Genomic DNA, 15627 nt, shown 5'->3' on the forward strand with positions numbered 1-15627 from the left:
CAAATCATAAAATATTTCAGACTTTAACTAAAATTAAGTCACTGCATGAAATATGCTACAACTAAAATGTGTTAGAAGATAGAAATTTATTTTTGCTTTAAGGAGAGTCAAGTTGGAATGATTGGGGCACCTATAAAACAGAATCAAAATATAAATTTTTTAAGATTTATTTTTTTAAAAAGAAAGAGAGAGAGCACATGCAGGTGTACACACAGGTGAGTGTGTGTGGGAGGAGGTGGCACAGAGGGAAAGAAGCAGACTCCCTGCTGAGCACAGAGCCCCATGTGGGGCTCAATCTGAGATTATGGATCATGACCTGAGCGGAAACCAAGAGTCAGATGCTCAACTGACTGAGCCACTCAGGTGCCCCTATAATTCTTAATTAAAAGGAGCAGAGGAGAAAAAATAGAAAATACTTATTCAGGAATATGACTAACATTTGATGGCAATAAATATAGAAGGTTTTTTTATATTAAAAATAAAACATGCATTAAAAAGTAACGTAAGGGGCAGGCTTGGGTGGCTCAGCGGTTTAGTGCTGCCTTCAGCTCGGGTCGTGATCCTGGAGTCCCAGGATCGAGTCCCACGTTGGGCTCCCTGCATGGAGCCTGCTTCTCCCTCTGCCTGTGTTTCTCTGCCTGTGTCTCTCTCTCTGTCTCTATGTTAAAAGTAACATAAATGCTAAAAGATTTTGAAATTTTTGGAACTAGACAGTGGTGGTAGGTATCCAACACTGTGAATGTACTAAATGCCACTGAATCATTTGCTTGCATGTGCTAGTTTTATGTTATATGTGAATTTCGCCTCAATACATTTTTTTTTAAAAGTAGTGTAAGACTGGGGATCCCTGGGTGGCGCAGCGGTTTGGCGCCTGCCTTTGGCCCAGGGCGCGATCCTGGAGACTCGGGATCGAATCCCACGTCGGGCTCCCGGTGCATGGAACCTGCTTCTCCCTCTGCCTGTGTCTCTGCCTCTCTCTCTCTCTCACTGTGTGCCTATCATAAAAAAAAAAAAAAAAAAAAAAAGTAGTGTAAGACTGTAGAATATAATTGTGCATCCTAATTGAGATGTCATGCTGTAGGGCCTGGGTGCTGATGGGCGGGGTAGGGGGACAGGGTTGTATATTCATGGTATCCAGCTGGGCCCAACAGTGAGAACCTCCAGGAAAGTACAAAATAGGACAACTCACTTCCTTCGTCCCCTACAGAATCCTGGCCCATCTTTTCCTCTCACTGTGTGATCCCTCTTTTGGCCTTTTGCTCATCTCCTTTTCAACATCTTGTCTGGCCCTGTTTACCTTCCCTACAAGTGCTCCATACCTCTACTTTACTCCCAGTCATTAATTTGCTCTTCCCACTTCTCTGCACTTAAAACTAAGTGTTTTATTAGTTTAATTATGTAACATATTAGGACTTAATTAACTGAAATAGTGATTTAAGTGATCTGTTATCAAGTGATGTGTTACTTGTGAGTGGCAGGCTGATTCTTAGCATATTTTTATGAAAAAGGACATATAACACTTTGTGCCAGGCACCACCGTAAGTACTAGTTAAATACTAATCTACCTAATTTTCCCACCCAGTTCTGGTCTTTAAACTTTGTCTCTTTCCTTTGAACTCATCTCACCCAACTGCAGAAACCTAAGATATGCCTGAAGATGTGAGTTCACACACATTTGTAACTTCTTTCTTAAATGTTTACCATCTCTGGCCTATACAAGCATCATACCAAGGACATAGTAATTCTTCTGGTGTCCTAGTATTACTGTTCGAAGTAAAAGAGCCTTCAGAATCATTGTAGGTGGTCAGTATTTGAAGTAAACTTATAAAAGCCCTTATAAAGTTTTCCTTGGTTATTTTATTAGTCCTAAAATTTATTTTTAATTTTTAAAAGACTTTATTTATTTATTAATGAGAGAGACAGACAGACAGACAGGTAGAGGGAGAAGCAGGCTCCATACAGGGAGCCTGATGTGGGACTCGATTCTGGGTCTCCAGGATCATGCACTGGTCTGAAGGCTCCTAAACCACTGAGCCACCGGGGCTGCCCAGTCCTTAAACATTTTTTAAAAATTGTGGTTCAATACACATATCTTAAAATTTACCATCTTTCTTTAACATTTACCATTTTAACACTTCTTAACATTTTGCCATCTTAATGATTTTTAATAATTCAGTAGCGTTTTAAGTATATTCATTGTTAAGCCACCAATGTCCAGAATTTTTCACCTTGCAAAAGTGATACCCATTAAACACCAGTAAAACCATTCTACTATTATGGCCATTAAACACCAACTCCCTATTATAACCATTAAACACCAATTCCCTATTATAAATATATTTAAGAAGCTAAAATAAATAACAAAAATGGCACCCCAAAATAGGCTATATTAATGTTATCTTAAGTACATTAAATAGAGTGGGGTTTGCAGCGTTAATTTCCATTTGCCATATGCATCTGGCTGAAAACTTTGCAAGACCTCCATCTACCAGTTTCACAAATTAGATCTGCTTTGTTGCAGATGATTTACGCAATTAGAGGCCCTCTTTGTACATCAGGTCTTTCGTTGAATGTCCAAAATTTCCACTGAGGAGGTGGAGAAAGAGTTCTCAAGTGGAAACAGCACAGAGCAGCATTTCAGAAGGAAGAATTAGTGCGAGGTAAGGCAGAGGGTTCAACAAATAGATAATATCACATGCGTCACATTTGTGAGTCATTTGAACAACACAGTCCGTGAGAATCATAAGTTACTCTACCTTGATACTCTGTTGCTGTGACCACTTGATGGCCTTTTGGGGCAGAGAATCCATAGGCCTTATGATCTGAAAGATTAAAACAAATAGAATAATTAAAATAGTACCAAAGGCCACTTGCAAATATTTGAATGGAATGCAACATTAAAGAAAACTGGCCTAAAGTTTGGTGACAAATTCACACATTCATAAAGCCTAAGTTTTAAAGTATCAAAATAAGAAAAACCAAGCCAAACCATATATGTCTTTTCCATGTTCTGTATTGTGGTTTCTGCTTTCCTTTCACAAAGCAAAATCCATGAATCTCTCAGGGCCCCGTGACAGACAACACAATGTCATAAGCCTGACTATGAAAAGCTCGCTTGCTTTTTCTTTCTTTCTTTCTTTTTTCTTCCTTTCTTTCTTTCTTTCTTTCTTTCTTTCTTTCTTTCTTTCTTTCTTTCTTTCAGATTTATTTATTTATCTTAGAGATAGACAGCACTGGCAGAGGAGAAACAGAGAAGCAGACTCCCCACAGAGCACAGAGCCTGACTGGATATCAGGACCCCCAACTCCCTCCACCGCCGCAGATCATGACCTGAGCCAAAACCAAGAGTCCTATGCTCAACCTCAACTGCTCAACCTCAACCAACTGAGCCACCTGGGCACCCCAAGCCTGCTTGCTAAATAAGTGATTTTATCCTTAATTTAGCCTAATATGGAATCTAGCACCTAAGGTACTGCTCCTTTAAGATAAAAGCTCATTATTTTACAGTTAAATTGCTTTACCAACTTACCTCTGATTTTACCTACATCATATAGAAATGGGTTATTTAAACATATTTGTGACTAGGAAATATATATATAATACATACTGTATATAAGCTTTGCATATACAAATATGATGAAAAATGCAAGCAGAGCATCTTTATTTTTCTCCCGAATATTTTTTTTTCTCTCAAATATTTCAATGATTTTCCAGGATTGGTATCTAGGGTTGAAATGACTGACCAGTTATGGTGGCTGATGTTATCTGCTACTAATACGATGACAAAAATGATGAGATAATCACCTTCATAAATTTATATAGAATATTTCATTTTTTTAAAGATTTATTTATTTATTTGAGAGAGAGAGTGGGGAGGGGCAGAGTGATAGAGAGGGTCCTAAGCAGGCTCCATGATGGATGATGAGGCCAGGCCGATGGAACAATCCTGAAATCATGACCTGAGCCAAAACCAAAAGTCAGATGCTTGACTGACTGAGCCACCCAGGTGCCCCAACAATAGTTAACATTTATTAAGCACTTAGGCAACATTCCCAGTTTTTTGCAAGTATTAACTTATTGAACACGCACGACAATTCTTTGCGGTAGGGTACTATTTTTATCCATCTGTTTTGCAAGTGGGGAAACTGAGACACAGAGAGGGTAAGAAACCTTGGTCAAGGTTATACAAGCAGTAAGGAATAGGGCTGGGAGTTGAACTCATCCAGTCTGTTCCTAAAACCCACGTAGTTTATTACTAAACTACTATCCTGGGCCCCACATCGTGTTTCCTCCAAGCTGAACTATGAGGAAGCACTGCAGATTCACAAAGATGTCAGGTAGAAAGGTCTACTGATCTAATGAAGATGGACTAAGGTGAGAAATTGGGGGTTATAATGAAGATTCTGAAGCACAGCAGGAAGGCAGAAGCTAGGAGGCTGTGACTGGAGAAGTGGTTCATCCTGGTAATCTCAATGGGGAGGGTTTCTCAATCATGACACTATTAACATTTGGAACCAGATCATTCTTTGTTGTGGGAGGGCTGTCCTGTGCATTGTAGGATGTGGTGCAGTATCCCTGGCTTCTGCCCACTAGGTGCCAGTAGCACCTTCATCTCCCCTATGGCAAACCCAAGTCATGACAACCAGTGTTTCCAGACCTAGCCAAATGCCCTTGGGGGTGGGGGTGGGGAAATCATATTTGATTGAAAGTCTCTGCTTTAGACTAAACAGCTAGGCTGGTTTGAAGAACCAGGAAGAGAAATAAACAAATAGACTAAAGGAGGACAAAAAAACCTTGAGTTCAAGGATTTCAAAAAAAGCTCCCAGGAGACCGGAATTTCTTGGGTATGAAATCACTGATTACATTTCTGGGAAGGGGAGAAAAATGTTTCATATAACATGCCATCTTTGATTTACTCATCTATATGTACACTGACATGTAAATTGTGATGCTGTGCTAGACTTCCTCATTCCTAAGGAATACATGCTATTTTGGATAATTTTTTTTCTTTCTCTTTCCCTTAGAAGCCTGGATAGCAAATATAATTGCGAAATTAAAACTCTTAAAAACCTACAGGCCTCAAACGTCCAGTTCTCCTGTTTAACATTGTTCAACTATTCAGGTTCTCTATCCCTAAATTGCAATCTTCATGAGGCAAATTGGCAAAGCTGGTGTCTATCTATGTGAAGAATGGAGAACTGAGTGGATTGTTTTCATTGACAGTTGTAAACATATTTATATAAAGCAGTGGCCTGAGGGACGCCTGGGTGGCTCAGCGGTTGAGCGTCTGCCTTCGGCTCAGAGTGTGATCCTCGGGTCCTGGGATCGAGTCCTACATCGGGCTCCCTGCAGGGAGCCTGCTTCTCCCTCTGCCTATGTCCCTGCCTCTCTCATGAATAAATAAATAACATCTTTAAAAAGAAAAAAAAAAGCAGTGGCCTGCATGACCTAGTCTTAGAGAGATACCAGGTCACCAAAAAGTGATTTCAATATATCACTTTTGCTTGTATATTAAAAAAAAAAAAAAAATCATGAAGGGGTCCAAGCAATCTTTTTAAGTATCCCTCTTTCTACCACATACCAGAATATGTCCCACAGTCCTCTGAACTCCATCCTCACCCCTATAGATCTTTCTTTTCCACTTTCTCTTCTCCTTCCCCATTTTTACTCTATTTTAGCCCAAAGGTAGGGTTCAGATCTTCAGAAAACAGAAAAGCTAGGACCTCATTTGTTCACCCTGAGTCCTACCTACATTTAAGTGACACGATCGCTGAACATTTTTCCAAGGATTCTGATTCCAAATCATTATTCTGTGAAACTTTCAAAACACACTTTGAAGCCTCTTTTCTCCTTTAGCCATGCATAAATTAGTGCCCTCAGAGCAGTTCTGTTTCTGACAGGCGTTTCTTGTGATTTTTGAACTATTTTAGTACATTTTTTAAACAAAACAGTGAAGACTCATATTCCCTAGAAACCAGTTGAGGGGAAAAGTAGAAGAAGATAATCTTTGTTCCCTCCACATCATCATATCTTTGAACTTTTCAAACACTACACTGCCTACTGAGAATGTTTATTTTCTTCAGCATGCTCGTGTTTTCTTTCATTTGAGGCGAACGTTAGTCCAACCCAAGACTGGAAGATTTAGGACTAGCTCCAATTATTTTCTCCTTTACTCAATTCCAGTTTTCTACTTGCTAAAATATCTTTTGAGAAAGATTTCTTAAATTTTCAAAAATCACCTTAAAAGTTCTATGGAAAATAATAGCTGTTAACTCAGGAGTTTTATTAATATCTTCAGAATATATATATATATATATATATATATATATATATATATATATATTTGAATAGAAAAAAAATTGTTCCAAACACTAAAAAAGAGAGGACTGATTGGCAAAACTATGAATGCAAAACGATTATAAAGGAGATTGGTTTTGGTAAGCTAATAAATAGATACTATTTCTTGGTACCTGAATATTTAATTCTGTGATTTTAAGTGTTGTTTTCTAGTTATGTTGCTTCCTCCGGTTCTTTTTACTTCAAGATCTGCTTTTTAATTAAGTAAAAATACTTAAGATGTGTGGTCACCTATAATGAACTTATTTAAACAGAAAGTTTCGAATCTTAAAAATAAAATGGTAAAAGATTTCTACCTTGTTTTAAGCCTTACTGGTCTTGGAATTCAGGTTTTTTTTCTTTTTTTTTTTTTCTTTTTTTTTTTTTTTAAGCTTGAACCCAATAACTTTACGAAAACAAAATGTTGGAATTTGTACCAACATTTCACTAACAGATGTTAGGAAGAGTCTCTGTTGGCCACTTTCTTGAAGTGATTCTTTTTTTTTTCACCTTTCCAGAGTGAGTTTAAAAAGAAAACAAACAAAAAATTGTCATGTAGGTCTGCTGGTTGAGGTCAACAATTGTTTTAAAGTTAGCTACAAAACATCTTTAATAGTTTTGGATGTGTTCCAAAATCACTGGCAGAAGTTCATAAAATGAGGTTAAGAAATGATTATTTCCATAACGGCTAACAGCTCCAAGTCAAGTAATCCCTAACCAAATGAAACCTTTTGTGTTTCTTCCCCCAACTCTAAGAATAAAATTTCTTACATTGTCTATCAATCATCTAAAATATTCTTGTGTGACCAGGGATAATGTAGTATGACTAAGAATAAGTATTTGTATTTAAACACAATGTTTAAATTTACTATACAAGTGTTATTTAAAGTAACACTTTTAATTGGAAACATGATTAGGAAAAATTGATGTGTTACAGAGGTTTTTTTGTTCTAAGAGTACATTACAGAGAGTACCATGGTAAAAGCAAATTATAAAAACTGTGGATATGAGTTATTTCACAAGTTTTCAAAAATGAAAATTAATAGCTATGTGGTTTTGACAATCACTAATATACAATTATTGTACTAACAAATATAGAAAAGATGCACAGGGCTAGTAGTAACAGATAAAATAATACAATCCAGTATTTACCATGGATAAACATTCATAGGGTAGAAAGTAACCCAATGAAGTAGGAATTAGGAGTTAGGTTAATATACTCATCTATCTCACTATTATTTGACTGTAGTAGGTCTAGGGAGTAAGGAGAGAAGGAGAGGGTAGGGAGTGGGAGAGGGAGGCAGGGGAAGAGAGAGACACACAGACACACAAGTCCTTCTGATCTCTCAAAATGGACATTTTGACCCCTGCTTTTTTTTTTTTTTTTAAGATTTATTTCTTTATTTGAAAGAGAGAGAGCATGCGAGCAGGGAGCGGGGCTAAATCCCACAAACCTGGGATCATGACCGAGCCCAAATCAAGAGTCAGACATACCCAACCAACTGAGCCACCCAGGGACCCCTTCTGGCCCTCCCTTTTAATGAGATAAAGGGAAATCATACCAAAGTGCAAGGAAAAATAAAAGATGTGCTTGACTTTAGAGCTACCTGTGGCTGGTGGCCTGGTGAGTTAATGATGACCTAAAGAATTAAAGGGTGATTTTGACTATGAATAAATTTTCCCCTTAAGAACCTAACATCTAAGTAAGATGTGACTCCACTGTGTTAAAATCTTCATTTGACAGATGTGACAATTGAAAGAGGTCCTGGCTCAAGGTCACAACACTGGAAAGCAGAGAAGCAAAGTTGTGTATTTATATCTAGTTAGTTTGGCTCCACAGACCTTTCCTCCTTCCTCTATTCTCAGATCAGCATAAGGCACTGTGAGAAAGTCATATCAAACATGACTCTGTCAGACACTCTGAAGATGGCTTCACATCCATTTTCATTCTTTAGGGTTGTAAAGATATTATGCAGAGAGTGTATAATTAATTGTTATTTTAACAGAGAAAGTGTTAATAGGCAAATATTTATGGCGAATGAACTGATTTGAATAAAATTTGCATATTTATTATATACTGCGCAAAAATTTTATGCCCCCTCCTCTTTTCTGTTTTTGTTTTGATTTATTTTTTAAGTCATTCAAAAAAAATGATTGAGTTCAAAAAGAATGATTGGTGTGACTTGGCTCAGGTCATGATCCCGGGGTCCCAGGATCAAGTCCTCCAACAGGCTCACTGCAGGGAGCTTGCTTCTCCCTCTGCCTATGTTGCTGCCTCCCTCTCTGTGTCTCTCATGAGTAAATAAAGAAAATCTTTAAAAAAATGATTGGTGTTTCAGAATTGTGTATATGGTTGTTTTCATATAAGTTACATGCTTTAGTAAATTTAGGAAAATTTTCAGGGCATCCTCTTACCCAAACAGCTGAATGATTAAATTTGGGGGATTATATTATGTAGAAATAAAATAAATAAAATAACTTCTTATAGTAAAATAAATTCTCAAAAAAATTTTTAAATGCTCTTCAAGAACATCTTCGAAAATTTAACAGTGGCCTGTGGTATTGGAAAGCCATCAATGGCTGAATTTCTCACCAGGTACTCCCCACTAGAACATGAAAGGAACAATTTTAGGATTCTGAGATCTTTCTCTAATATTCCCCAAGTGGCAATCTCAGCCAAGCACAATTTGCTCACTAGTGGCATTAACTATAGATTTCAGATAGATGGCAATTGTCAACTCAAATCCAGTAAACACTCTCCAGCAGACAAGACTGAAGGAATGTCCTCTTCCAAGATTGATGTTAATAAGAATCACATACTCAGTGGAAGGCGTGGGTGTTGACCATTCTGTGTTCTGCAGGTTCTCCCTGAGATTAAGGTGCCAGGGAGCAATGGCCCTAAAACTTTATTAATGTAAAATAAGAAATCATTACTAAAGATGTCAGATTACAAAATAGACAAATGGTGTAAAAGCAAAGAACACTAAAATGGAAGAGATAAAGAATAATAAACCTGAGTGTCTCTCCTCACTAATTGACTCATGCGGTCTGGACTGTGTCTCAGGTATATCCTTTCATTGGAGATGGCACGTCAGGTTTTGATAGCTTGATGACATTTTAATTTAAGATTATTCACTGCCCTTTAATCTGAAATTGTAGTTACTAGCTCCTAAATCTCAAGATGGCTTTTCAAGATTAAAAGTCCAGAACCATCACCAGTATTTGATAGTTGTATTTCTCAGCAGAAATGGACATATTAGTATAATTGTCAAATAAATAGTTTTTGAGAGCAGATATTATAAATCCTATCTCCAGAGGTGTTTTTTTAAATATTTTATTTATTTATTCGTGAGAGACAGAGAGAGAGAGAGAGAGAGAGGCAGAGACACAGGCAGAGACACAGGCAGAAGGAGAAGCAGGCTCCTCGCAGGGAGCCCAATGCAGGACTCGATCCCAAACCAGGATCATGCCCTGAGCTAAAGGCAGACGGTCAACCACTGAGCCTCCCAGGTATCCCTATCGCCAAAGTTTTGATCAGCTCTGGGCAAAGAGAGAAAAGCAAGTTTCTGGATCTGGGTTCTGGTTCAGAACTCTGGTTCTGAATCACCAAGTTGTGAGAGTCTGGGAATTCCTGCACAAAATGTCCTAACAGCTGATACACACAGATTACTCAGTGGCTTTGTGGGTCAGGGGATAGTGAAATGGTTATTGTGCAGTCATTTGATACCTATAAATCCACTTAAGCAACATATGCGAGTAGAACTACCAGCTACTAAGCTCTTTCCACCCTGACCCTACACAGATGTTTGTTTTAAACTCTTTGTACCTCCAGAGTCTGATTTCTCTGCTTTACTGAATTTGGGGAATCGCTTTGATGCATGCAATATTTTCATTTTTTGAAAGCACAAACATGCAGTAATGAATACAAATTGAGTTTTACAGGGATTAGCACAGAATGTCAAACACATTTTCTAATATTTCTAATGTGTCAAATTTATAATCTGCAAAGGAAGTCATCTTTGCATTGCTCAGATGAAGATAGAGTACTGCTAATGTTTTAAATCTTTTTTTGAATTAGAAGATTTATAAAATATGATGAATAAACACATAAAGGAAGGAAGACTGACCGTTAATTTAATAAGACTTAAGCTCTGGGGCTCTCCCTTGTATGAGCACCCCCTAAGGCCTTAGGGGTGACCCTAGCAATGTGTGCACATTTTGACCGGGTGGCTCAGTTGGTTTACTGTGTGACTCCTGATTTCAGCTTATGTCATGATCTCAGGTTGTAAGATCAAGCCCCACATTGGGCTCTGCAGTCAGCAGAGTCTGCTGGCAATTCTCTCTCTCTCCCTCTTCCTCTGCTTCTCCCCTACCCAGTGAATGTGTGCTCACACGTGCTCTCTCTCTCTAAAGAACAACAACAAAAAACTCTCAAGAATAAGACTTTGGGGGATGCCTGGGTGGCTCAGCGGTTGAGCATCTGCCTTCGGCTCAGGGTGTGATCCTGGGGTTCTGGGATTGAGTCCCACATCGGGCTCCCTGCATGGCGCCTGCTTCTCCCTCTGCCTATGTCTCTGCCTTTCTTTCTCTGTGTCTTTCATGAATAAATAAATAAAATATTAAAAAAAGAATAATATTTTGGGGGGTACAATTTTTCTTAGAGCTCTAATAATCTAACTTCACACACAATTATGGGCTGCTTCTTATTAACAGGTTTATTTAGTTTTCTATACTTGACCACCTACAATAAAAAAGTTATCTCCAGAGTTCACTGCCTGATAGATGAACCTTTAAAATATTAAAGATTTTATATGACCACTTAGCATACCTCTACCTTCTCCCTCTCTCTTAAATTTCAATTCTGAAAACATGGGGGTTGTATGAATTTTACTTTTCAACTCTCCTACTGGATGATGATTCATAAAAGTTTATGCCCTTATAGTTTGTCCATATGTTACTAATTAAATTCTGTTACCATAAGTTCTTCCAGAAGAGATTTGAAATCTAAGGGAAACCCTCCCAGCTTATTGTTGCTTCATGTTTCCTTTGATTAGTCTTCAGGAAGCCAAAGGAACAAGAACGATTTCTTGTGAAATGCAGAACATGGAAACAACGGTTTGACATTTCTTAAGTGTCATATTTTACAACTGTCAGGTAAGACTCCTCAGAATTAGTTATCCTGATTTCTCAGGTGCTTTACAACCAAAGAGTACAATTTCCCTTCTCTTTCCACAAACACGGTTCTCTGACTCACTGTTTTTATTTCAAAACTGGCTCTACACATCCAACAGTGAGGTAACACCAAAACCTACTCTTCAGGGCCAGTCATCTAGACCGTAAAAGAAACGGTTTAATGAAAATCTGTGTTATGGATTGAACGTTTGTGTCCACCACCACACTCCTCTGCCCCACACACACACTACAAAATCCCTGCATTGAAATCCTCATGCCCAGAGTGATGAGATTAGAAGGTGGGGCCTTTGGAAGATGAGGTGGGGCCTTCATGAATGGAAATAGCACCCTTATGAAAGAGACTCCAGAGACCTCCCCATCTCAGCCATGGGAGGACCCAACAAGAAAGTGACAGTGCCTAAGCAGGAAGCAGGCTCTAAACCTGCCATCACCTTGGTCTTGGAATTTCTAGCCTTTGGAAGTGTGAGAAATAGATATCGTTTCTGAGCTACCTGGTGTATGGTTTTTTCACTGTAGCAGCTTGAACTAAGACAATCTGCATACATTCAAATCAGAGCTGCACCCCGAGTGGGTCAAGAAATGAGTATGTGCCATTAGAGATCCAATTCTTGAAATTTATCCAGATGAAGTATTTAAAAATGGACAGAGGTATTTGTGTCCAAATATGGTGTAAAAAAGTCTGTTTCCCCCAAATTCAGGTGAGCTTGTTGTTTGATATCCTGTGTAGCATGATGATGACCACATTTGTGACAGAATCAACCAGATATTTTGAAACACTGTAGAGTCAATCTTAGCAATTTTTTGATGAAGTGGTGTCAGAGCTGACTTCTCATCTAATGGGATAAAGAGTTAAATAGCGTGGTACAACCAGCAGCACTATTTTCAACAGCTTGGCATTTGACTAAATATTATCTGAAATCAAACAAAAGCAACATTAGAGTCCAGATGGGTGAAGAAAGGATAATCTGTTAGAAATGTGGCCCAAGGCTTTATTACAGTTGGGGTCAGAATCATTCCTTGTCTTCAGGAAGTCACAACTGATAGAGATGAAATGAGACCTAGCTAGCTTTGAACGCTCAGGGCCGTGAATTACTGGTCACATCACGGGGGCAAGCCTCCGCCTTCACCTCCTAAACCTTAGTTTCCATTTAAGTAAAATGAACCTAATAGTGCCTTCCTCAATTGGCTATAAGATTAAATAAGGTATGTAATGGCTTGGCCTACTTCCAGGCACACAGTAGATTCTCTACAAATACTTGCCTCTGAGCTCTCCCCTCTCATTTGACACTGCTTTTTTATCCAATGTGACCAATGCGAGTTTAGTGTTTTACAAATAATTCCACGATAATCATGTATTAGGATGGATTGCAAAAAATAGAGAATGAATTGCTAGGGTTATAGATTTTTCTCCCTTCTTTCCATGATTAGCGTGAAGTCTTCGTTACAGTGACTGCTTAGAGCAGCAAGTCCTGTGTTTAAACTTGACCTCTTCTTTATCCTTGTTGTGACATATTTGGGACAGCTACAGCCTCTTCGGGCTGTGCCTCATCTTGTGTAAAACCTGATTTATGCTGTTGAAGCCTTCCCTAACTACTTTCATTGACACAGCTCACCACACCCTTCATCTCCGTATCACCTTCTACACCTAGCATCTAGGACGACACACTTCCCTAGCTTTCCTTCTCACAGGTCTTATCCTTGGTCATCTTCTCCTCTCTGCCTCTCTGCTTTCTCCTTTAATGGGGTGATCCAGGCTCATGGCATTGAACACCTCCAGATATAAACAATTCCCACATATATACCTCCAGTCTAGATGTCTCTGCTGAACTCTGGACTCAGATTCAAATGCCTATTTAATTCTGCCACTTGAAGGTTTAACAGACATTTCAAACACTATGTCCAAATCTTATCTTTCTCTCTAAAGCTGTCCCACTTACCCCAACTCAGATGATTGCAACTCTATTCTTCCAGTTGTTTGGCCAAAATTCACACTTATCCTTAATGATTCCAGTTACCATAGTCCATATCCAATTCATCAGCAAATCCTATTAGCTCTTCCTTCAAAATGCATCCAGAATTACCTCTGACTACTTCCATTGCTACCATCTGGTCTGAGCACCATCATCTCTGCCTGGATCCCTGCAATAGATTCCTGATTGGCTTTCTATTCTTAGATAGAATAGAATTCCTGTCCCTCTAAAATCTAATTTCAATGCATCCACTATAGTGATCCATTAAAATGCTAAATCAGAGCATCATGATGCTCTTGCTCAAAACCTAGGGCCAGTTCTCCATTTTCCCCCAAAGCAAAAGTAGACACCCTTACATTGGCGCCAAAGCCCTACACAATCTGGCCTCGCTCCCTTTCAGCCTCCTTTCCTGAATTCTTCCCTCCCTCTGCTCCAGGGACATTGGCCTTTCTCATCCTCAAAACAGGCCAGGCAAGGGTGCTCCCCCACCTGAAAGATTCTTCCTTCAGATGTCTATTAACTCTCTTACTTCTTCAAGATTTTGTTCAAAGGACACCTCCGTAATGGATTCTACACTGGCCACCTTCTTCCATAGTGCAACCCCGACTCCATCTGACCGTTTTCCTTCCAAACTCCCTGATTTCCTTAATCCTGCTTTGATTTTCTTTTTTCCATAGTGCCTATTACCTTCTAACACACAATATAATGTACTTACGCACTGAAGGCAGGGGCCTTTATTTTCTTACCTATATCCCAAGGACCAAGAATTGCTTGATTTGTAGTAGATACTAAATAAATATTTGCCAAATGACTGGAAACAAAGTTAACTATGGAGAAAATGGAAATGAAATATAAAAAGCTATGCTTAATTTTTTGAATTGAAGGATGAGCTACACAAGATTAATCAATGAAAGATTCTGAAGCAGCTAATCTTGAAATTAAAACCACCTTATCACATCACTGTGTAGAATTAATTTTCATATTGCGCTGCAGCAAAAAATTACATAGTAGTAGCAGCATGCAGTATGTGGAATAGTTACCTAAAATGTGATTTTATTCTATTATTTTTTTAAAGGTTTTTAAAATTTATTCATAAGAGACACAGAGAGAAATGCAGAGACATAAGCAGAGGGAGGAGCATGCTCCCTGCAGGGAGCCTGATGAGGGACTTGATCCCAGGACCCTGGGATCATGCCCTGAGCCAAGGGCAGACACTCAAACACTGAGCTACTCAGATGCCCCTACAATGTGATTTTTTTTTAATTTTTAAAAAGATTTTATTTATTTATTCAGAGAGACACACAGAGAGAAAGAGGCAGAGACACAGGCAGAGGGAGAAGCAGGCTCCATGCAGGGAGCCTGATGTGGAACTTGATCCGGGGTCTCCAGGATCACACCCTGGGCCAAAGGCAGGTGCTAAACCACTGAGCCACCCAGGGATCCCCTAAAATGTGATTTTAAAAGCCATAAATTACTGTTCTTATTTTAATTTAATTTTTAAAAAGATACCTTTTAGGGATATATATATATATATATATATATATATATATATGTATACATATATACATATAGGGATATATATATATATGTATACATATATATAATATGTATATATATATATACACATATTTTGTGTGTGTGTCTGTGTGTGGCATCTTGGATGGGCCAGAATGTCCAGTTATGTAGTCAAACATTATTCTGGATGTTTCTGTGACAGTGTTTTGGGATGAAATTGACATTTAAATGGACAGACCTTGAGTAAAGCAGATGGCCCTTCCTACCGTGGGTGGGCTTCATCCGTAAGTTGAAGGCCTGAACAGAACAAGAGACTGGCTTCTCCTGAGCAAGAGGTAATTCTGTCAGAAGACAGCCATTGGACTTGAACTGCAACATTGGCTATCCCTGGGTCTCCAGCCTGCTGGCCCACTCTGTAGATTTTGGACTTTACCTCCTTACTACCATGAGCCACGTCCTCAAAATAAATCTTTTTATTTATATACACTTCCCATTGGTTCTGTTTCTCTGGAGAACTCTAATACAAGCACCATCATGAATTACAATAATAAATTAATTTGGGAGTGTCTAATAAAAGTGTGCTTTGCATCTTAGGAGTTCTTTTAGGAGGTTC

General features: G+C 38.6%; 1 protein-coding gene across 1 annotated transcript in view; it reads right to left on the reverse strand.

Moving 5' to 3' along the window:
* The window catches only part of JAM2 (junctional adhesion molecule 2), a 62625-nt gene that overhangs the window by 24569 nt on the left and 22429 nt on the right, over positions 1–15627 (reverse strand). The window contains exon 2 of the mRNA XM_072740904.1: positions 2757–2822. Coding sequence (XP_072597005.1) covers positions 2757–2822 — 66 coding nt within the window. The remainder of the gene's footprint in view (positions 1–2756; positions 2823–15627) is intronic.

Source organism: Vulpes vulpes, chromosome 15, assembly GCF_048418805.1.
Source record: "Vulpes vulpes isolate BD-2025 chromosome 15, VulVul3, whole genome shotgun sequence".
Lineage (NCBI taxonomy): Eukaryota > Metazoa > Chordata > Mammalia > Carnivora > Canidae > Vulpes > Vulpes vulpes.